The following is a 24526-nucleotide window of genomic DNA, read 5'->3' on the forward strand; positions in this document are numbered from 1 at the left end:
AAAGTGTCATGTAACATATCAAAGTGGATTAAAATTTCGCGAGAAATTCAAAAATTCCCATCGAACCATTTTTTGGAGCATTTTTGAAGAATTTTGTACTGAAAATTTTGTTACGATTTTCGAAATTCCAATCAACTGAAATGTCCCCTTTTGAAAAGTGATTAATTATGAGAAAACGATACTGTCACTGACTGTCACATATTGAATTTTTCGAGCTTGCTAACTAATACGAGTAAGTACTTTATTTTGGTGGCTGTGCGAATCCATCTAATCGCCGGATGGCGATGAATTTCATTAAATGGCGTGCAATTTTTCGTAATCAGTTTACTTCCCACGTGTCTGTTACGATTACGAAGACTTTTTCTGGGTAAGAAGTTGGTACCCATAAAATATTCGCATTGCTTACAAAAACATACACCGTTTGACGATGATTATTTTGTCTAAGGTGAATAATTTCGCGTTGTTAATTACACGAAAAATTATTGATTAATATGGAATTTATTTGGCCAAATAATTTCGTCGTATATTTAACCTAAATTATTGTCGATTCGAACGGTATATACATATTGCATATGCGATGTTTACGTCAAACATCACTGGATTTTTTTTTGCTGATTCCGCCAATTCAGCTGTATTTTATCGATATATACTCCACGGACGGAACAACCGGTTAGCATTATTCGCGTTTGCACGATCGAGTAATAACGAGCAGCTGTGTCGCTATATTCGGTGTTAATTCGATATCGCAAGTTAATAGTTCGTATTAACTCTTTTCGTATTCGTATTCGTCGATAATTATCCGATCAAAATGGCAAACGGTCTTTCTTATTTCGTGATTTCGCTTTTCGTAATTTCCTACGGCGTTTCGTCGGCCCCTACCGAATCGGTCGTTTCGTCAAATATCGATAAATCTGCAGCACCAGTCGCGTCAACGTTGAACGAAAGTAGCAAAGTACCAACTCATGAGAAACCAACTGTCGACGCGAAATCTGCCTCATCACCGGAAGAAACGGATAAATCCAGAACTCATTCGCCTTACAAACATTTGCTCGGGAATTTGCAACAGTATATGGCCAGTTTGCAATCGGTTAATATATTGGCTCCAGCGGCGTCCGGTTATTCTTTCCCATCGTACGGATCCGGTTACTCGAGTAAATTCATACCTTCCTACGGATCTTACGGCGCTTCTTCGTACGTTCAATCGGCTCCAGTGATATCTGCTCCGGTATCTCATTCGCTTCCAGTCATTCAGGCAGCGCCAGTAGCTCCAGTCATTCAAGCAGCTCCAGTAGCTGTCCAATCGGTTGGTCATGCTCCGGTAGCTGTGTCTCAAACTACTGTCTCGAAACCGGTCGTATCTTACAACCAGCACGTCGTCACTCAACCAGTCTACTCTGTATCGCAAAAGGTTATCCATAAACCCATCTATACCGAGCTTTTGGAAGTCGTTCGTCGACCAGTTATTGCCGAAGTTGCCGAAGTTATCCATAAACCAGTCGTTACCGAATTGCAACAAGTCATCAAGAATCCGTTGTACACTCAGCATATCATCAAAACACCATCGTACGGTTCGGTCAAACAAGAGATTTACCAAGCTCCTCTGCAATTACAAGGAGGTACCGTTCATGTAGCCGATAAACCAGTCAGCCAAGTTATTCAATTACCTCAACAAGTCGTTCAACCTGTAGCCGCTCATGTTGTGCAGACTCCAGTCGTTCATCAACAACTTGCCACAACGACCTCTTACCATGTACCAGCCAAGCCTGTTGTTGCGAGTGGAATCTCCTATGGTAGTTACCCATCATCGATTGGATTTGGATCTGGTTATGGATCTGGTTATGGATCCGGTTACGGATTCGGTTCCGGTTATGGAATAGGCTCCGGCTATCCATTAGGCAGCTACGGATTAGGATCTGGTTATGGAATTGGCTCCGGTTATGGAATTGGCTCCAGTTATGGAATTGGCTCCGGTTATGGAATTGGCTCCAGCTATCCATTAGGCAGCTACCCATTAGGATCTGGTTATGGAATTGGTTCCAGCTACGGATTCGGCGGATCATACGGTAGTGAATCTGCTTCCCAATCCTACCTGACTCCATCATACAATTGCAGAGCCACTGGTACTTGCCCCAGAGACGCTGAATCAGACAAAGAATCCACCAACTCTCAAGCCGCTCCATCTGCCTTACCTTACTCCTGGACATCGCCAATGATGCAATCCGCCTACACCAATCAGCAAATACCCACCAACGTATTCAATGCTGAGGCAACCTACGTCGGTCAACCGATCTTCAGTGGTCTTAGTGACCAGCCAATCAATCGCCAACAAGAAACCGAATCGTCGGGTCAAGAAATGACCGGAAAATCCAGCGAAAGTGATAAAACTTCCGTCACGTCGATGCGTATTGCTGAATTAATCAAAAACGACGAAATCGCTTTCAACCAATTCCAACAACTCGTCAAAGATGTCAAATCCAGACACCCCGAAGCAAAAAGCAGCGAGTTCGATGTTAACAAATCTCTCCAACATATCAAGGAATTAGCGGAAAAAGACCCTGCTAAATGGGCTGATATCTACAGCCAAGTTCTCGAACCGAAAATGCAGTCGGAAAAATCGACGATGATGAAAGATCTAGTTAACAAACCCACCAATGGAAAGTCAATGTAATCTAATTCGTCTTGGTTATGAATTTTTTTTACCATGATTTAAACATTGAAAAAGGGTGAGTTTTGTTTCCGATTTGTCAATGATGTTTTTCAATTGTGATTTTTGATAATAAATTGTTTTCATTTTTTCATCAAACTTGAGTCTTTATTGTACTTTTATCTGGTAGATGGGTTATTGCGTGAGTGTTTACATTTTGAACCGATAATTTACTGATAATTTTTGATACGAACTTGGTAAATTGATGCAGTATCTTGGTAAAATAGAGTATGAATTTAGAATTGCGAATACGAGACACTAAAGTACTCCTAGTATAGGTAAACTGATATAATTTCATCTTCGAAGAAAGTCGGAGAAAAAATTAGAATTTTGTATGGGTAGGTATTTTTTCTCAGCGTGAAAATATCTCGAAAAATACTTATGCATAAATTTATTCAATCTTGCATCTTCGATTCTTCTGATAGGTAACGAATTAAAATTTAAAAATGGATTTTAGAACGGTATCTTGTATCATGGATGGCGAACGAGGAAAAAAAGTGATAGGGATGTTTTTTCAAATCTCATTTTTGCTTGTCATTTTTATGATAGGATGGCAAGGCATCGTGAACCGAATAAATGAACTCCATTTTGAAAAACTAAGAACCTCCGATTTGGCTCCATCTTCGAATAGATCAATGTGTGAAATTATCGTTCGATTATTTCCTGTCACAGTCTGCTCTGTATTTTGAAAATTTACCCAAATTGGCAACTTGAAAATTCTGAGGTAAAAAAGTACATATCGATGTTTATGTATGTACGAGGTACATGATTATATTTTTCATGAGCTTTTTCAACATCTTGCTTGAGAAATGAAGTTTAAAAAAAGTCATTTTAAAGATAGGTATGAGTTAGGATATTTTGAACTCCGTGAGGAAATTATGTACAAAAATTACTGTCGAACTGCGTATTTAGGGTAGGTCTAGGTACCTATTGTTTCGGTTCGGCCAAATTATTATAGCTTTTCGTCAAGTTACCGAGGACCTTGTCTACGTGAGATTTAAATAATTGCTGATTGATTCGATTTCATGAACTTACAAATAATAATAGCAGATTGTATACGAGATTTAAAGAGCTGCATATTTACGTAGAAAGTGACGAATAATCAGACGTAAGAACTAAATTGCTGATTGATTCGATTTCCTGTACCTATAATACTTATAGCAGAATGTATACGAGATTTTAAAATCTGCCTTTCTACGTAGAAAGTGACGAAAAATCAGTACCTACTTTGGTAACAGAAGAGGTAACGTTTACCTGTAGTAAAGATATTCGTGGACTCACAAAACGTCAAAATTTTCCAGTCTTCTAAAACACTGGTTATCAAGACTAAAAGTGTGCAGAAAAGAATCGAATTTTTTCACAAAATTAATTCACGTAAGTGGCACTCTTAGAGGAACAGAAAAGCATTCCCTAATAACCAAAATTCATGACTGTAGGTATTTATCTTCATCGCATTATTCTCCACTAAATCAAGAGATGCTGAAAAAATATTATTGATAGATCAGAACACTGGACCTTCTCTTCAGGTGACCCATTTCAATGGATCATCGCATGACACTTTTTTCATAAATATTCGAGAAATTGACTACGTATATTACAGTTTATCGAAAATCCTGAAAATCATGGCCCAAATTTGAGCTAAAAATTTTTCAAAAAATATTCAAAAAGCACATCTGTGGCAATATTTGATTTTCTCGAAAAATTTCAACTCATTTTGACAGGTCGCACTACACGTTTTCAAAAATCTTAAAAATCACGACTCAATTTTGGGCTCTAGAAATTTGTCACACATTTTTGTGGAAATATTTAATTTTATCGCTAAATTGTAACTTATTTTGACAAGTCGCATTACACTTGATCGAAAATCTCTGAAATCATGGCCTAGTTTTGAAGTAAAAATTCTTTAAAAATGCTGAAGAAACATTTTTGTGGAAATAATCAACTTATCTTTGTAAGGTCACATCGCACGTTTTCAAACATACCAGAAATCAGGATTCAATTTGAGGCTCAAATTTTTTTAGAAATTCTCAAAAAATATTTGTTTTTTTTTTTGCGAAATTTCACCCCATTTTATATCTACCTATCGAATTACACTTTTTCAAAAATCGCAAAAATTATCACTTAATTTTGCTGTCCAAATTCTTGAAAAATGCTCGATCAACACTTGTGTGGGAATACTTGATTTTTTTTTCTCGAGATTTTAACCTATTTTGATAAGTCGTATCACAGCTTACCTACCATAAATCTCAAAAATCATGACTCAATTTTGGGCTCAAAATTCTTCAAACTTGCAAGAAAATAATTCCTAGGAAATATCTGAATTATTTTGATCGACCGCATTACACTTTAAACAAAAATCCTAAAAATCATGACCCAAATTTTTAAATTAAAATTTTTCAAAACTACTCGAATAATACCTATGTAATTTTGACGAATAATTTGTTTTTATTGCGAAATTTCAAGCTTACCTATTTTGATACATATTTCGTATTGGACTTTTTCAAAAATCTCAAAAATCATAAGTATGACTCAATTTTTAGATTGAAATTCTTCAAAAAATGCTCAAAAACTTGGCTGTGAAAATCTTTGAATTTCTCGCGAAACTTCAATTGATTGTACAACTTTGACCACTTTTGAATAGGTTATTCTAAAGTAGTTCATTTCTATGTACTAGAAAATATTGGAGGGAGGGAGTTACGACTTTCGAAATTCAACTGCTTCCTATTGTGCAAGGCGTTCTTCGTGAATTTCGGTTCAATGCACGTGGAACGAAGTTACTTATGGATATGATTTTTTTGTCGCATCGCCGACTCGACGACGCCTGCGAAACCATATTTGTTAGAAAAAAACTGTAATTATATGGTTTATTGGTTTATCAAGGTATATAGCCAGCTTATAAACCGATAGTCGAACATATCGTGAAATAAGGCAGCGAGTCTTCTTCTTCGCATTCCAAATCGTATGTTGCTGTTTCTTCCTGCGAAAATCAAGCACACCTAGCGGAAAATAATAAGAATTCGTATATTTTGCAAACTCAGCGTTGCTAATTTGTAGGTAGTGAATAGGTTGAGAGTTCTCGTGGTAAAGTTATAATTATGAAACAAGTCGTTTTTTAGTAGACAATCTCTCCTTTCTCCTCTTTCCACACCTTGACTGAACACGATAGGTATCGAATAGCAGTTTTAAAGCTGTCGATCAAATTCAACACCATGAAAACAAAACGATTGTAACGAATAATTTCGAGACACAGCGAGTAAGTATATTCAAGATGATTGGGAAATTATTTATCGAGGAATTTGATAAATCGTAAAGAAAAAAGAATGTAAGTATGTAATAAAAGTTAATAGTGGACCCAGGTTTTGAACAGAAATTCAGCTTTTTTTTCTTGAAATAAAGTTTTTCATTTTACTTGTACTTGAAATTTTATTTTTTCGACAGAAATGAAGACTAAAAAAACGCACAAGACTTCGAGCTCAACTATTTAATTCATTACTTTTAGACGAAAATCATATTCAAAATTACCTATTTAATTCCTGAAAACGTGGTCATTGAGGAGGTCAACTTTTCAGGTGTAGGTAAATTCATAACGTAATCATTACTCAGCGAGTTTACCCTATTTGGACTGCGTGTACTTTTCTTCTCCCCAGCTGTTTTCTTGTTATGTCATATAACTAGCTAACCTAAATTAAATGTTATCATAACATTTTCGTAACATATCATTTTTTTCTCATTAAATTCGACGTTTCTTTGAAATATTGTAGTTGTTTTTTCGTTTCTATAGAAAAAATCATACTTCGGAAGCATTATTTTTTGGGAAAGGTGGGTAAGGAAGGGCGGGGCGGTTTCATTTTATATTGAGAGTTACCCACAAAAAATTTTAGCTCCCAAGGTGCCTTCGGAGGAGCATTTTCAAAAAAAATCGTGGGTATTTCGCTTCTGCCATTACTCAACCTGTTTTGGGAAAAATGGCCCAGTTTCAAATGAAAGTAGGTATTTAATATTCTGCGACGATCTTTGCTATTGCCGTTAAAATCTAAGACCACTTTCAGGATTCTACTGAGTGATTGAAAATTTGTTGATTGCTCATTTTTGGATAAATTCGTGTTTTGAAAATTTTTTTCTTCTCAAGTATTCCGCATTAATTTGGCGAAAATATTGACAGATATCATTCTTGAAACTAAGGAAATATTTTATAACGCAGTAGTGCCAATTTTTTCGATTATTATTGCAAATTTCAAACAGTCGAAAAAATTTCATAAACTTTTGTATTTTTTCAATCATTTAAAATTTGACATCTCTTCTTCAGGTACTTACACTTTCGGAGCTAAAATTTTTTTCTGAGTGGGTCATTCCATGCCAAATCGGCGGATTTTTGCACGAGGGGTGTTCGATTTTTTTCAAAATCAGATCATGTTTAGAGGTCATCAAACGATGACGAATGAATGACGCAAACCGGACATTTTTTCGATTTCATTAGCGGAGCTATGGGGCTTCAAAGTTCTCCAGAATGGACGTAAATGGAAAATTTCAGTTGTGAATTGCTGCGGTTTATATTACGTGGTATAGAATTTTGAAATTTTTTTCAAATTGTAGTACTTTGAAAGGGTAACCGACGAATCATGTCCAAATCAGTGGTGCCACTTTCAAAAACATAAAAAAGTCGATTAAAAAACTTATAATTGTTGGGATTTACAAATAAAAATAACCTAGTAATTTTTCGAGATATTGAAGCTCAAATTTTTTCATGATGATATCTAACAAACCCCACTATTATCAAGTAATCGTTTCTAATGAAAATGTTTTAGGTACCTACTTACTTAAAAATTTACTTCTTATATGTACCTGATTAGGTACCCCACTTCTCCAATGAATTCTTTCCAAATAAAAAGTGACTAGAAATAAACATAAGTACAGTGTATGATCCATATTTGGCTCCCCCCCTCCTTACCTTTTTTTTGGTAATTTAGTCAACTATGAAAATTTTTTGTTTTGATTTCCTTCAATTTCTTTATTTTCTTTTTAGCACTTTTTAAAATAATTCTCTTTTAGCACTTCAATTTTACATTCCTAAGTATTTTAGATTTATTTTGCACCTATAATATAGATTTTCAGCTTTGCATTGGATTTGCAAGCACTTATTAATAAATTTTGTTTTTTATTTTTTCAATTTTTTCAACTTTCAGCAATATTTTTTTTCCTCTTACTTTTCCTGAAAAATAAAAATGGCACAGAAAACAAACATGCTGCACATATGCTTGAAATTTTCTAGTGTATCTCTCAACAAAACATGAGAAACAACGTTATGGTCCATCTGGGCCAATAATTCGGAGCTCGCGACGCGAGAATAAAAGGGGCTCCTCAAAGGAGAACAGGAATTTTTATATTTCTGTTCATTTCATTCATTACAAATTGCACCAAAACCAATACACACAACAGCTTGGCCGCCATGGATCCGTTCCTGATGCCGGACTCCAACAACACCTTAGTAGAGTGGAACTCGACACCAAAGGAGAACGATAACGTCGATGTTGCGAAATTAATAGATTATTCGGTGAATGACTACCATAACGAAGAAAAAACCGGTGGTGAACAATTATGCGACGAAATTGAACAATTATGCGACGAAATTGAACAATTGATTATCGCTAAATATACTGATGGAAATGAAGATGAAGCGGCTTTGGAAGATATTGTAGCCAAAGCCCTCAGAAAAATGACTCCCCAGGAAGTAATCGCAATATTCATTCGAAAAGCGGATATCGATTCGGACGCAGTAATAACTAGTTCACTCGTTATTCATCACTTGATATACCACCAATCTAATTTTACTTTCCCAGAAGAATTGCGCCGAAATGCCGGCAAGGCCTTCCAAAACAAGGCAGGAGGAGGAGGAGGAGAAGCGGTCCTGAACGCAGGCGATGATGAACAGAACGCATTCATGTTCGAATATAAAAATTATCTCACCGAAAAATTGAGGGAAAAAAACGGTGATGAAAATCTCGAAGAAATACTGCACTTTGCAGCATCAAAGAAAATGTTACAAAACTCGAGTATCCTATGCGCTTTCAGAATACTGGCTTCTGATGCCACAAAGACTGCCGCCAAAGACATCAATAGAATATTAGCGTCCATAAGGCACAGTTCATAAAGGAAGTAAATATTTAAATCAGTAAACGAACGGAAGAATTTCTTCTCGAGTTGTTATTCAAGTCGCCGAGCGACAAAAGATCGTTGAACTTTATTTAAAAGCTCGCAGTGCGAGAAACAACGTTATGGTCCATCTGGGCCAATAATTCGGAGCTCGCGACGCGAGAATAAAAGGGGCTCCTCAAAGGAGAACAGGAATTTTTATATTTCTGTTCATTTCATTCGTTACACTTACACAACAGAAAACGAGTCAGTGATACTGATATGCAGTACATGGAACTACAAGATTATGTGGACCAATCAGAAGATGAGACAACTGTCAACTCGCGTGTTTAGCCGCTTATGACCACAGCCCTTCGAGTAAGTTCGAATCGGATGAATTAAATTGTTGCTTTATAATGATAATGAATGATCAATAGTGTTCCCTGGAACACGAGATGATTTTTTTTAAATCAGATTGCTGAATAAGAAAAAATGAATTTTTATCAATTATTTCTTCATTCAGTTGTGAGGAGCAGAAGACTTTTTTTACTATACAGAATCAAATTTCCTACACAATGAACACCTCATTTTTATGATACTTATATGAGCGAAGATTTGAGAGCTAGAAAAGAAAAAAAAATGAATTTTCATTTTTAAAGCTCGTAAATATTTTTTCAACTTCGAAGATATCGTTGAAAATGTTTGCTACGTTATTATTGTTTATATGAATTTCTGCAGGCGTCAAAAAAATATCCCACAGGTAGATGAAGGGCTCTCCATATGGATTCTAGTTCCAACAATGACAGTCCTGTTGGAAAAAAAGCGAAGTTGATGGACGAGGAAGCAAAACGCATGGCGCCTAGTTATTTACAATTCTCAATTCTCAGGCACTAGTACCTACAAGATTTGAATAGTGAAACGTCGAAATTGAAAGAAAAAGTAACAGTTCTAGAAGCAGAAGATGAAAAGAAAGAAAATATACTGAAATCGTTCCTTACACCCGGGCAAATCAAGGCGGAGAGAGAAGAAGTTCGTGAGATTATCGTTGTGTAGGAAATTAAATTTTCTACAAAAAAGGTTCTCGGCACATTTCTGATATTATAAAAATTAAGCGAGATAGGTACCTACATCGATTTTCGAATAAAAGTAAAAATGAATTTTTCTTGATTTTTAATCATTATAATACTTCATATAAACAAGAAAAAATTAATTTTTATCAATTAGGTACCTATTTCATTCAACTTTGAATAGGTCTTCTACACATTTTTGATACATTCAAAATTGAATGAAATAATTCACAAAAATTCATTTTTTCTTGTCCATGAAACTGATTGAAAATGAAAAAAATCATTTCAACTCATTCAAATTGATGTATCTCGTGTAATTCTAACAATATCACAAATATGCTGAGGACCTTTTTTACAGAAAATTAAATTTCCTACACAATGATCACCTCATTTTAATGAAATCTTTGAAATTTAATGAATTGCGAGCAAGAAAAGGAATTTCAGATGATTGTACAGTGACATCAACGATGTCCCCGAAATTATAATAATAAATCTTTAAGAAATGTGACAAGTAGTAGAGCAGACAAAAACCTCCATTCAAGATAGATTCCGAAGTGAAACAGGTTTACTCATTGATGTGGTGCTTCAAGGTGTGTGCCCAATTGCCCATATGAAAACAACAATGATGATTTAAGGGTAAAATATGAAAAATAAAAAATAGATGGTTTTTATATGTTATACAGGAAAAGGAACCACAAACGATGGTAATACATATAGCTCGCCGTTTTTTTTAAAAATGGCGGAAAAAGTGCGGAAATATAACTGGAATCGATTCAGCGATTTTAAAACATTCTTGCAGCCATTAATTGTGGGAATCCAATATATAGAGAAGTTTCAAAAACACTGCACAGAAACGGCCACCTTATTCATTTCCCTATATCCGTGGTACTACTCACCAGCACATCAAGTTAGTAGATGGATGTTTTTGTTTTGTAGGTCAGCTCTCAGAGGAAGCTGCAGAGGCTTCCAACAAATTTATCTGAAAGTATAGAAGGGAATTCACCCTAAAAATTTTAAGAACAAGAACAAATACGGATTTGATGAACAGGCTGTTGGCCAGGTCTGATCCATTTACATTGTCCTTGACTAAGGTACCAAAGGCCAAAAAAAATACCACTGTCTGCAGCCGCAACCGATTTGCTGGTCCAAGAAGGGTATGTAGAGAGTATTGACATCGAAGGTGACGAAGTACATAGCTCACAAATTGATAGAAACCAGTGACAATAACAACAGTGACAGTATATACAGACAACGAAGAAGATAATTATGTAAATAAGTTACTTTAATTATTGAGATAGCTGTTGTTCATTTTGAATAAAACTGAAGATTTGATATCCCACAGCCAGACAATGTGAGTGTGACAGTCCTGTTGTTAACACAAAATACATAATTATTTTGGTGGAATAAGTGTAATCTTGTTAGGAGATTTCAATCAATTATATCCTGTAGGTGATGTATGTTTCTTGCCAGTAATGCGTTATGGAGTAAGTATTTTTTCAATTTTTTTTTTTGGGATGTTTATAATTACAAGATTATTACACCCGAGTAAGTATTTTTAAAACATACAAACTAACACAAATTATGAGGCAAACAGATGATCAAGAATATGCTATTGTTTCAAATAAGCTTGCAGATAATTGTTTAAATGATAACGATATTGGCTTATTATACAGTAGATATGATATTGATGTACCTGAAAATGCAGTCATACATTTATGCAAGTACTCGTATGATAAAGATATTGATGTCACTAATAAAAAAAATTTCCAATTTTCTGTATAAAATCAGTTTTGCAGAAGATTGTGTTCTAGATGAAACTAAACCATTAGAAGAAATAATGAAATCTTTGAAAAATGTTGACAATTGCCCATTAATAAAACTAGTGGATTATTGTATGATTTATCTGTGTGTGTGAACATACGATATAATGGTAAATTGATGGATGAGGAAGTAGCAAAATGCATGGCGGAGAGAGAAGACGTTCGTGAGATTATCGTTGTGTAGGAAATTAAATTTTCTACAAAAAAGGTTCTCAGCACATTTCTGATATAAAAATTACGCGAAATACCTACATCGATTTGAATAAATGTAAGAATGAATTTTTCTCAATTTTTAATCGTTTGGATAAACAAACCAAGAAAGAATGAATTTTCGTCAATTATTTCATTAAACTTTGAATAAGTCTTCTACACATTTTTGAAATATTCAAAACTGAATTAAATTAACAATAAAAATTCATTTTTTTCTTGTTCATGAAACTGATTGAAAATTGAAAAAAAAAATCATTTTTACTCATTCAAATTGATGTATCTCGAATAATTCTAATAATATCACAAATATGCTGAGGACCTTTTTTATAGAAAATTAAATTTCCTACACAATGATGACCTCGTTTTAATGATATCTTCGAAATTGCGAGCTAGAAAAGGAATTACAGATGCACAAGGACATCAACGATGTCCTCATGAGTGTATATTTCACAGCAGAGTCACAAGACACATATATGTATAAGCAGCTGGAAAAAAATTTGAAGATTGCATTCATAATACGAACTATCATAGAAACGTGTATGAATCAGACGGCAGAGTAGAAAGTCAGATGGAAAAAGAAATAGAAGATTTAAAACGAGACCACAGCTCAAGGTTTACTGAAAGAAAAAAACGCAGAACTGCTCGAAAACATATTAAATATAATGTCACACAAGATTCGACTATTTTTAATTTTTTAATTTTGACCAAAATTTTGAGGCTTCTAGCCTCTCTCCTCAGAAATAGTGTTTCGATGTTCAGAGAAGTACGCCATAAGCGTTATACAACAAGTTCGAAGTGTAAAGTACAAAAAATGTTGTATTCGACTAGAGCTACTATCAGAAAATAGTGACTGTCTATATTTTTTCTCTTATTTTTTGTGGTCGTTTTTTACACCCATGTGGATAGAATTGGTATATTTCCACAACTGTAGTCGAGAACCTTCAATCATTCCACGAACATTGGGGTCATATGGATCGCCGATACGTCAAATCAAAATTGGCTGAATTTGGTATAACGGTGATAAATGATGATTCAAGCATCTGCAAACCATGTCAATTCGCAAAATCCCATACCCAGCCATTCGGTAATCGTGCTAAGAGTACATCCCCTAGAGAGCTATTATCAGACAATGCCCACCGCAGTACATTCGGTGATTAGTTTAGTGACAGATGGTATCTAATAGTAAGTAATCAAAGATCATTTCACCTATAACCAATTTTTATTCATATCTAGACAGAAATCATTAGTGTAACTTTAATGACCTGATAAGAAACCTTGAATTTGAAAAAAAAAGAAAATCTCTGTCGTTGGCCTTTCTTAGGGCACATGGACATGGAGCGTTTCTATTTTTACAGCGATTGATATTCATTTTCTCGTCATTATACCCAAATTTGAAATTCAACTGCTCGGCATCGCAGCATCTTGAAAAAAATATGTTTGAGATGTTTCACAGACAACCAATTGAGAGTACAGTTTCGAAAATAATTGCCAAAAGTTTTGAAAACTAGCTAAAAATGTTAGAGCTGAGTAGTGACAGAATCTGCAACAAAAAATCAACCCAAATTATTAAAGTGACCTATTTACAAAAACGTCATTATACCTAAATTTTCATCTTGAATTTTGAAAAAAAATCCAATTTTGTTAATTTATAAATGCTTAATTTCAATGATTTAGGAAATGCAGAAGTCGTAACGAATGTAGGTGACGATTTAAATGTAGGAGGAAATGCTGCGATTGACGGAACTGCAAGTAAGAAAAAATTTGTTTTATAAAAAAATATTCTGAGTGGAAAAATTAATTATTTTCTGTTTTTAGTCATTTTTGTTAATCTATTAATAATTAATTTCAATTATTCAGGAAATGCAGAAGTCGTAACGAATGTAGGTGAAGATTTAAATGTAGGAGATGCTGGGATTGATGGAACCGCAAGTAAGATTGGATGTTCAAGCTGAGGTTTATTCGTGGATTTTATTCAAAACACAATCATTGGCCACAAGTCAGTCTTGAAACAACAACGTCAGAATATTTAACCAGGTGTTACAAAATGAATGCCTTAATTGACCCCTATCATCCGAACTTTAAGCTACAAGGAAAGAGAATTAAAAATTGAACCCAGACTGTTTGCTATATTGACTCTTAAAGCTAGACTTTATTTTGTGTTAACAGAAGCATTAATATCTGATCACCTTTTACAGTATTTCCCTCAGATCACTATGACACTGTCAGGATCTGATCTTCTAAAAAAACTTTTTAGTGTCTCAAAAAGACAAAGGAATCAAAGCCTTTCAACACAACATATCACTATGAATATTGATTTTGAGAAATGGAACATTAACATGCGGGCATATCTCACCAAATTACTGTTCAAAGATTTTGACAATCTCTTCGGTTTTAACAATCTGTTTGGGAGAACTCATGAGTTTTGGGCCATCGACCAACCAGGCCCCTCGGAAATTGTAGACAGCACGAGACTGGAGAATTACCAGTACTTTGAAATTCGATGCCATCGTAGGGGTCTAAATGTCGAGCAAACAGTCGAAGTTCTCGATGAAATATTGGGCATCGGTATGGAAAATATCTGGCGCTTGCGAGATGTTGGAGCCCAATTTGCTGAAATGGACGTGTCACCGGATGAAGCAGTAGCGACAGCTATATCCGGCAGATGAAGAAGGAACATTTGAGTTTGATGAAACTGGCCATAATTTCAAAGAGAATGAATGTGCGTGGACCGGTCATTTAGGAGGACTAGAAGGACAGGGACAAAAAGGGTGGACAATCTTGACTGTGCGTTTAATTGAATTAGCGACTTTGCCTAACAGAACAGAGCACTCTCTTATTGGACAAGGGGACAATCAGGTATTACTAGTTTCGATCCGCATCCCATATAAAAACGTTTTTGATGGAAGAATGCATAGATATGTGAAAGACCCTGATTATGTGGAAGCTAAAAAGAGATTCACAGATTTTAAAGAACAATTTTTCACTATATCCAAAAACGCAGGTTTACCCATAAAAACAGAAGAAACTTGGGAATCTTCTAGACTGTTTGCTTATGGGAAAGATCTCTTTTACCAGTCGGTTCCGTTGAACATGTCACAAAAACGTATCGCCAGAATGTTTCCTATGGCTAATCAAGATTTTCCCACATTGGAGAATGAAATATCAACCATTTTCGGTGCCGGAAATGCTGCAATAGGAAAAGACTTAGATATTAGAATCCCATTTTTCAAGTCTCTATTAACAGCAGGAGAATGCATTCTAAATTCGTATAGATATTCTGTCACTACAAGCTGTAATTAAAGAATTTCAAATAAAAAGAAATGAAAGTTGATAATTTAATCAACTTATAGATAGAGACCAATGAAGATTAATTAATTACCATTTGTAGCCTGTAGCTTACTCGAGTTCGTTTTTACAAACAGAAACTTTCCATGGTGAAATTCATGAAACCATAGTCATGGATTAGAAGGGAAATTACGAAGCCCTAAGATATTGGTTGAAATGAGAAAACATGACAAATGTATCATGTGTAATATAATTTTTCATACGTTTTCAAAAGCACTGAAAAGAAATATCAACCTATTCATCTTTCGACCACCCAGAGCCCCTATTCGCCGATCAAATTTCCTGAAAATTGATAAAAAATGAAAGGTTTTTGAGAATGTTGTTACACTATTTATTCATTTTTCAGAAAATTTGAGGAACCAATGGAGAGTGTTAGAAGCGTAAAATCAAAAAATAAGTTGATATTCGCATTCTACGTATTCGAAAACATATTAAATGATGTTACACAAAATTTGACTTTTTTTCATTGACGAAACTCTATGAGAAATATCGATGAAAAAGTAAGTAATCTACTATTTACAAACACTGAATTGTGGTATAGGTTAGTCAATATTTAAATATTGAGTTTATTTTGATGTGTTCTCAGCCATCAGAAATTTTTAAAAATGTCTCCCGAGCACCCATCAATAATTTCTTTACTACAGGCGAGGCAATTTTAAACGAAGTATTTCCGCAGAACGCGAACTCGTCGCCACCACCACCTCGATACATCAGCAATTGACATGTTCACGCGTTCAAGACAAAAATTCGTGCGTTTGTACTTTCAGCTCATTTTTTAACTTGAAAAAAATTTAGACAACTACGGGCATTATGGCGATTTTCATTTTTTTTTCTGATGAAAGAACCCCACAAAATTGAGCACAATTGGAGCATCTGAACCCAAATCCAGGCTATAATCTGACATGAAACAACCCTGATAACAAATTCAAAAAATAAAAGAGATCGTCATAATATTCTGGAGATCCTTCAATGGCGTCCAAGATCGAAAAACATTAATTTTGATGCAACCACTTTAAAAACTTTCCATTTCGTTGACTTGGGTCGTGAATCGAAACTGAAAATGTCGAGATCCCTTATCCAGATCACACATGCAACAGTTCTTTTCAGAAAATGTCGCACCGATACCTTTCATGCTGTCTCAACTGAATCCAGAATTCATTATTGGTTATTGACATAACAATCTGGTTCAGTTTATTCTATTGTTTAATTTCGATGAATTCGAACGATACCCAAACTGAACACTTCCATAAACATAACATTCCAGATGAGAAAATAGCAACATAGTAATTGAACCAAAAAGACACCTCTATCAAAGCAATCTGCATAGAAAAGCTAATAGGAAGAAGATTTTCCAGCACGCCAAGGTACGTTATAGCAATTTTCTTCCAAACGCGTTATTTCTCTCTCTCTCTCTCAAGAAAAAAATGATGAAGCTGTTGAGTTATTTTGAAACGTTTCAATCAAGCTGTTGACAACACACGGACGTGCCAAGAGTAGCGAAATATTGAAGTAAAAGCGAAATACGAACGAACTGTGGAAGGGAGGGAGAGAAAAACGCGCCAAGAAAAAAAAACTCTGTGAAGCATTTCTCTTTTTGTTCTGTTCAAAGAAGTACCTCTACCTACGTAAATAATTTAAAAGAGGACACGACACGTCGCGTCGCGTCTGCTATATAACAGTTTTTCTTCTTTTTAAATAAAATTGTTAAAGCGAAAAGTACAGTATTTCGCGAAAACGCGACATTAACGGTGTCGTGGATGCAAGAAAAGGTAATGTGAGGAGAGGGGGCGAGGTAAATGTCGCGTTTAGGTACGATTTTATTGTGACTGATGATGTACCGACCTATCAACGTGCTGCGTGTTCCGTCAGACTGAGAGATGTTAATTTCATCGTGTTATTCTCATTTCTTTCTGTCGAAGTCGAATTTCCTTACTTATTTGCTTTAAATGCTCGGAATTTATTTTCAAATTTATGAATAGCAAGAAAGGGCAAGATAATGAGAAGGACTGAATTATCACTGGTTGTGGAAAGTACGAGTACTTATTTTTCACCATTCTCTGTTGTGATCACTTCAAAATTTCATCAAATTTGAAAAAAAAAAAATTGAAAAATCAACATTCAACACGCAATCTAAACATTTGTGTTAAAATTTCGTGAGAAAACCAATGATGTCGATGATTTTACATTTCTGTCCAGTTATAAAAAGTTTTGGGCCCAAAAGTTCATAAATGTTGAAAAAATTGGTAAATTGGCATTGAACCAAGTAACATTGGTTAAAATTTCACGTAAACCACGAAAATGATTATTTTTTTGATCAGCAATCTTGAAAATTTTGATTCAAGAACTACATTTGTGATATTACAGCCTGCTCCGAATGGTCACGCGTAAATACTTACTTCAAAACTGTCAGCACAATGCATGAATCAAAACCTTCGTCACGATTGCTCAACATAAAAATGGCGAGCATTTTCGTTGTCGAAACGTAATTTCAAATTGGGTACCTTTGATAAGTCGCATGCCAATTTACCAATTTTTAAAAATCATTTTATGAACTTCGGAGCCCAGAACTTGTAATTCGTAAAAAAAAAATCACTGGCATTTCTGTTCTTCTCAAAAAAATTCTAACCCAAATTACCTAATAGGTCACATGATGATTCTTCGTTTTTTTTCAAATTTGAAGCGTACCGACAATTAGGCTTCCACGAGAAGAACACCTTGACAGTTTAAATTTGAAGTGGTCAAAAAGGAAAATCACGTTTATTTTCGCTTTCAATGTAAAATTTCCACCTACATTGATTGGTCTCATTTTTCTTCAAATTTGATGAAATTTCGATCCCAACATTTTATGAAAGTGGTCAAAAAAGAAAATCACAGGCATTTTCGTTGTTCTCGCGAAATTTCAACTCATTTTGAGGGGTCGCAAGCCAGCAGAAAAGTTAATTTTGTTCAACTTAACCGCTTGAGTTTTCCATTTTCGTGGATTGATTGCCAGAAAGACCTGCTTGTTTCAAAAATTGTTGAAAACATTTTCACCAAAAATGTTCAAACATCATCATTATTTGCCAAAAACATCTCAAAAATTATGGCTATTTCAAAAATTTTTCAACAAAATGTTATGGTACAAGATTTGTTAATAATTGTGCTGATTCGTGCTTTCTCTGTTTAGCTCGATATGCATTCGATTGATATCATGTCGTAAGGGTTGAATTTAGTTCGCCAGCGTCGGACATTGTTGGAAATATTTTTACCAAAAATTTTTAAAAAGGATCACTTTTTGCTAAAAATTGCAAAAAACCTTGCCCAATTTCATCTAAAATATTTATCCTTCCATAAAATATCATTTTATAAGATTTGTAAGTAAGTAATTTTTTTCAAAACGTTCTCACTTCTCTGCTAAAAGCAGTCAAAACGTCTCGCTTCTTTACCAGTAAGACGAAAAATAAAGCATCTTTTTCGATAAAAATTGCAATAAGGTAGACCTATTACTTCATTTCGAATAATTTTTCAACAGCTTTGCTTTTAGACTGAAATTCATTAAAAATGTTTGAATTTGAAATTCTGAAAGTCTCTGTTAATTTTTTTGGGCAATTTTTGGTGCCTTTCAGCATTCTAATTTTTGTTTGATTTTTTACGTTCAATAAATAAAAGTAAGTATAGGTATTTGTTCCTCTGCATAGTACGGAAAAAAAAGTAAAAGTTATCCTCGTTCGGCAGCAAGCAGATAGTTAAGTGGTTCTTCAAAGTTCGGTTTGTTTTTCTGTTTTATTAAGGGAGGAAGGGGGGAGAGAGAATTCGGTACCTTTGAACCCTGTGATGACCGCATTCAAATAATTTTTCAAAATTCGTTTCAAATAAAAAAAATTCAAATCTGCTGAAAAAATAATTACTACCTACTTCAATATTCAAGTACAGCGATTCTAGAAATCCTCTCAATGTGGGAGATGAATATTATTTTTAAAAAGTGTAACTGTTTTTATTGTTTGTAAGTAGTGCTGATTGGTCATTTCAACGAATTACGTGATGTTGTGGAATGTGGACCACATAAAATTTCAATTTGAAACGCCTTCAAAGACAGTGAACTTCCTATTCAAGGTATTTCACACTTTCAATATTAATTATCCGCCGCAGTGTTTCAGAATGCAGCGTACAGTTTCTACAAAGGATCTCGGCCTGAAAATCAGATCTAGAATGAGAGATCTCCTTGAATAAATTCATGTATGGTTCAAGTTGTTGACCCAAGTATAAATAGTAGTTTCAAGATTTATTCTCATTGAAATTCGTCTACAGCTCAAGTCATATAACTATTATTAAAATATTTACCTATAGTCTGTCATTACCCAATTGCCCTATGTAATGTGATCTTCAGCTCAGCCAATTCGGCCGAATTCATGTCTGCCGCCTTATGGAAAACGTCAGAATCCATTACGTATGTTTAATTTAAACATGTAGGATACTACCATTAGTAATATTACAACTGTGATGTTCTTAAGTTTTGAGTTTAGCTCTCACAGTGAAATTTTGAATTTTCAAATTTTCAAAAACCGCTACCCCGACGCTCATGATTTTTTCCACGGCGTTGTCGCGGGAAAATTCTGATTCTCGCGCTTGACCAAGGGGCACGTTTTATTTTCCCTTTCAACAAAATTTTTCGTATCATATTTTTCGAGGATTATTCAAAATTCTTCATTTTTCGATGCAAATTTGAGTAATCCTCGAAAAATGTACTATGAAAAATTTAGTTGTAAGGGAAAATGAAAGGAGTTCCTTGTGCTCGCGCGTTGGTCGGAATTTTCCCACCATAACACCGCGTGGGAAAAACTCGAGCTTCGGGGTGGTGATTTTGGAAAATTTCAAAATTCAAAATTTTACTGTGGAAGCTTCGCTAAAAATTGGCAGCTGAAATATTAATTCTGTGGTGCTTGAATCAAGGGCTCCACTTCACATCCGAAGCCCCATGGGACACTTTGAGAGGTTTCCTAGTTGGTTTTTTCCTGCAATTTGCACTGGCCAAACTAGATTCTCTTGAGAACACAGAGAGAAATTCGTGTGACCCAGACCAAACCAGTTGGTGTGGATTTCAGGTCTGTCTTGTAACAGATGCACCACATAAATGAGGAAAATTGAAAATTTCCATTAGATAAGCGACATTATAAAAGCAAGCCAATCAATGTCCAAAAATACCTTTCCGTTAATGGATGATTACCCTGTGGATTGGTTGGCACAAAGCTTCAAAACAGCTCCTGTATTGGCTAACTTAGGAATCAAAAAATTGCTCATGTATCTACATTTCATGTTGCTGTAACTAATTTTAATTCAAGTATCTGCCTGTTTGTATAATTTTGCGAAAATGGCAAGTAAGAGAAAGTTACCTAAACACGAACATCTATCCTTCGTATAGATGTACTCGATGAAAAAAAAAATGCTACCCAGTTGCAATTTCAACAAATGAGGTTGGAAGCGAAATACCTCTGCAAACCTTAGTGGATCATACCAGTAGGCGGATATTCAAGATTGTAACCGATATTATGAAATCTGATGTTGAACAAGGAAATTATGAAGTTATCTATAAGTGGGGAATGGATGGAACAAGTGACCAAGCAATCTACAAACAAGTTTTCAAAAATGATGAAGCATCATGTTAACCAGAAAAGATAATGATGATGAATAATCTCATGTTATACTTGCTGTCTCAAATCTAATTCAAATCATTTTTGCAGTTTGTTTGTCACCTCAATGGTTCCACTGCAATTGAATAAAATCGAAGGAGATGAAAAGAAATTGATCTGGGAAAATGATCGGAATTCTTCCCCTCTATTTTGTGGACTAATTTACGTCTCGGACACATAATTCTAGCCTTTCGCTTCAACGGAGCCGGTAAAGATAAAGATGGATATACTGATGCGGTAAAAATACAAATGAGGTACCGTCGACGAACACGGAGTCGTACGTTTCCACGATTTGAATATGAAGACTGGGTAAGAAATTTTTTACAACTTGACCCACGTAAAGATCTCACGTTCGCACCGAAACTCCCATTTCGCGTCGAATTACACGACATTTTCTGGGGAAATCAAAGGCTAGCGGTCCTCCATATCTACAACATTGGATACCAAATATTAATTCCGACCAACGAAGTAAACGAAACTCTAGAACGATTCGGTTATAATCCAGCAGATTTCCAGCGAGCTCTTTAGAACCCAGACAGCACACATCGACGGTTCATTCGAGCAATAACGTGCTCAAGATTCAGATAAATAAAGACTCTAACAACAGAAAGTACTCAAGAAAATGAACGAAATATTCAAAACAAGATTAGAATTTAATAATGCTATAGACTGGCGGCGGCCGCCCTCCAAGGAGATTCGGTTCTAACAAGACAGGCGCTACAGAGCGCTGCTTCGTTGCGCCATCAAGCGCAGTACAGAACGCCGATCCACCATCCCGTCATCCACCAGTCGGACGCACAGAACGCGGCGACGCCGAAGTCTGCTTCAAGCACTACGACGACTAGCAGTTCGTCCACGAGTACGAGTGGTGGCAGCCGGACGACGACGGCGTCGTCGAGTTCAACCAAGACCCCCGACAGTGACGTCAAGCAAGCTACAAAAAGGCCCATGCGCCATGCGGCTGAAAAAGCCAAACGAAATCTCACTAAAGGAGAAGGTGAGGCCAGTGCCAGCGAGGGTCTGGAAGTCGAAGTAAACTCACAATTACGAGCCGAGATTGAACAACCTCAGCCACCGCTGCCAATTGGCCCGCCTCCAGTTAACCCTCCAGTTCCAGATGTCGCAGTCGAAGGTCATTCCGGGCGTCCGGATCGGCCGGCTCCAAGTTTACTCGCAGGTAAAAGCGGGGGAACGCCCGGACCAGCCATGGGTCATTTTCCCTGTTGTGGATGTTACTTTTCACCAGTACCTGGCGAGCCAGGGTGTCGCAATTGACAATACGTTGTCGCAGCGTGATGCGGAGATCTTCATAAGACGAGAGGATCTACACATGTTCGGCCGAAGTGTCTACTGCGGTGAGACATTCTTTTCCATCGGTTCTTTTTTCCTGATTGGTGACTCCTTGCTTCATAACGTTGTGAGTGAGGTGATCCATCCCCACACGGAAATCAACGACGACTGGAGAACGCATCCTCTGGCCGGAACGCAGCTCGGAACGACGGTTATTACCGGCAACCTGGACATTCTCTCGCAGATGCCCATCAGAATATATCTCTCAATAGGTCAAGGTGACCTGCAGTCGAGGGCAGAGCTCGAAGAAATGAAGAGGAGGTTCCATCTTTTCCTGAACCAGTTGCATCGCCGCGGAACGAGACACGTACTGATGGTCCCGCCGTACACGTGGCGCGGATGCGATGAACAACGTGTAGCGTGGCGTGAATTCCTCCGAGAAATTCCGCCTGTCCAGGTTTTCGACGGTAGATATCGTTACGTCAATGAGCTGGATCCAGTAATTGCTCGAGTCGGACCGAGGGCTTTCATAGGCGGCGTCCCGGTGCCGAATGCGCCGCAGGCATACAAAGTCCTTGCGACATTGTTCACTGTCGCAGAAGCGGAGAGAAATCACACGTACGAGAATTATCCGCTGGAGGGACCGTTGGTGCCTTTCAGCTTGCGAAGACGCAAGATGGTGGCGCAGAAACGCATCGAACAGCTGCGCAGGCTAAGGGGAAATTGTGGCATCGGAGCCCCCCCTGCGCCGCAGCCTAGGCAAATTGCTTGGCGACAGGAAAATGTCGCAGCTCCAGCAGCAGCTCCGGCTCCAGTACCTCCTCCAGTGCCCAATCAGGGACAGCCAATCCAGCATGACCGCGTGCTAAACGAACCTGGAGCGCCGGAAGAGGCCCCCCAACCACCGAGGGGAAGAGGTCGTAGTCGCAGTCGCGGTGCCATTTCATCATTTCCAGTGAAGCGCAAGTCGCCGCGTAATGGCTCCAAATAGGCCGGAAATTTGTCGAAAGGTGAACTTGTTGGAAGGTCTTTTTGTTTTATTTTTTAAACTTTGTTTTTTTTACGGTCAAGTCCAAACGTGCATCCATTATGCAGGGATTTGACACAGTTCTGTGAAAATTTTTTTTTAGAATTTTTTCAAGCGGTGCAAATTGTCGTAATCATCGCTAAGCGCTTTCTTTTTTGTATATATTTTTCAAAACTTTGCGCGAATTTGAGACAAAAATTCACCTCGAGACGAAGACGACACCGTAAGCTCGTCTTCGTAAGAAATACTGTTTTTTATTCGAGGCAAAAAGCCAAGAAGTGCGCTTTTTGGAGAATTTTTTGTCGCAGTTTTTTGTTTATTTTTATTTTCTCTATTGCTTTGATTTTTTTTTTAAATTACCAAAAAGGTCAAAGTTCCTAATATTGCATTGTTGTTTTTGTAATGTTATTTTTCCTAATAATGTTCTTGTTCTTGTATTGTAATGTTTCTTCCTAAGCTACTTGGAACAAATTTTAAGTGCCATAAATTGTGCCATATTTTCCATTTTTTGTCGAAAATTTTTGCTCCAACTGTCGTAGCTGAATTGTATTTCTGTTAATCAAAGTGTTTGTTGTTTTTCTTTGCTTTGATTTTTAAAATTTTTGAAATGGCGAAAGATCGTTTTTTGCCAAGAATAAGAAGAAAGAACTTGGTGAAAATTTTGTGTCGTAATGTGAGCCATGAAGTGAGCCTACACTCGAAAATTTGTCTTTTGTCGATTCGTGTACTGCGTGTTTTGTTTATTATGTAAAAAATATTTAAAATAATGAAATTGTGAAAACAAGCAGAAGTGAGAAGAGTAATTTATTTACGAGCTCAAGTTACTCCTTCAAGTCACAATCGACTTCTAATACTTGTTCACCGTAATTTAAGCGGTTGAAAGTTTACTCCATCGACATTGGAAAAGCTCCACAGGAGTGAACGTAACCTGTTCAGTGTTCACCGTAATTTGAGCAGTTGAAAGTTCACTCCGTCAAGGTTGGAAAAGCTCTATTGGGGGTGAACATACTCGTACCTGTTCACTGTAATTTGAGCAGTTGAAAGTTTACTCCTTCGACATTGGAAAAGCTCCATAGAGATGAACAGGTATGTTCACCTCTATGGGGCTTTTCCAACGTTGACGGAGTGAACTTTCAACTGCTCAAATTATGGTGAACACTGAACAAGTATGTTCACCTCTATGGAGCTTTTTCAACGTTGACGGTTGTTAAATTCTTTCCTATCTCGAGTTTTGCAGTATGAATTGAAAATTGCCAACTCAGAATTTC

General features: G+C 36.3%; 1 protein-coding gene across 1 annotated transcript; it reads left to right on the forward strand.

Moving 5' to 3' along the window:
• The first annotated feature begins 663 nt into the window (after nt 1-663).
• On the forward strand, nt 664-2803 carry LOC135842014 (uncharacterized). Its single transcript, XM_065359283.1, has one exon. It carries the CDS (start codon nt 809-811, stop codon nt 2666-2668), a length of 1860 nt encoding a protein of 619 aa, XP_065215355.1. The 5' UTR covers nt 664-808; the 3' UTR covers nt 2669-2803.
• The last annotated feature ends 21723 nt before the right edge of the window (nt 2804-24526 follow it).

Source organism: Planococcus citri, chromosome 3, assembly GCF_950023065.1.
Source record: "Planococcus citri chromosome 3, ihPlaCitr1.1, whole genome shotgun sequence".
NCBI classification, from domain to species: domain Eukaryota; kingdom Metazoa; phylum Arthropoda; class Insecta; order Hemiptera; family Pseudococcidae; genus Planococcus; species Planococcus citri.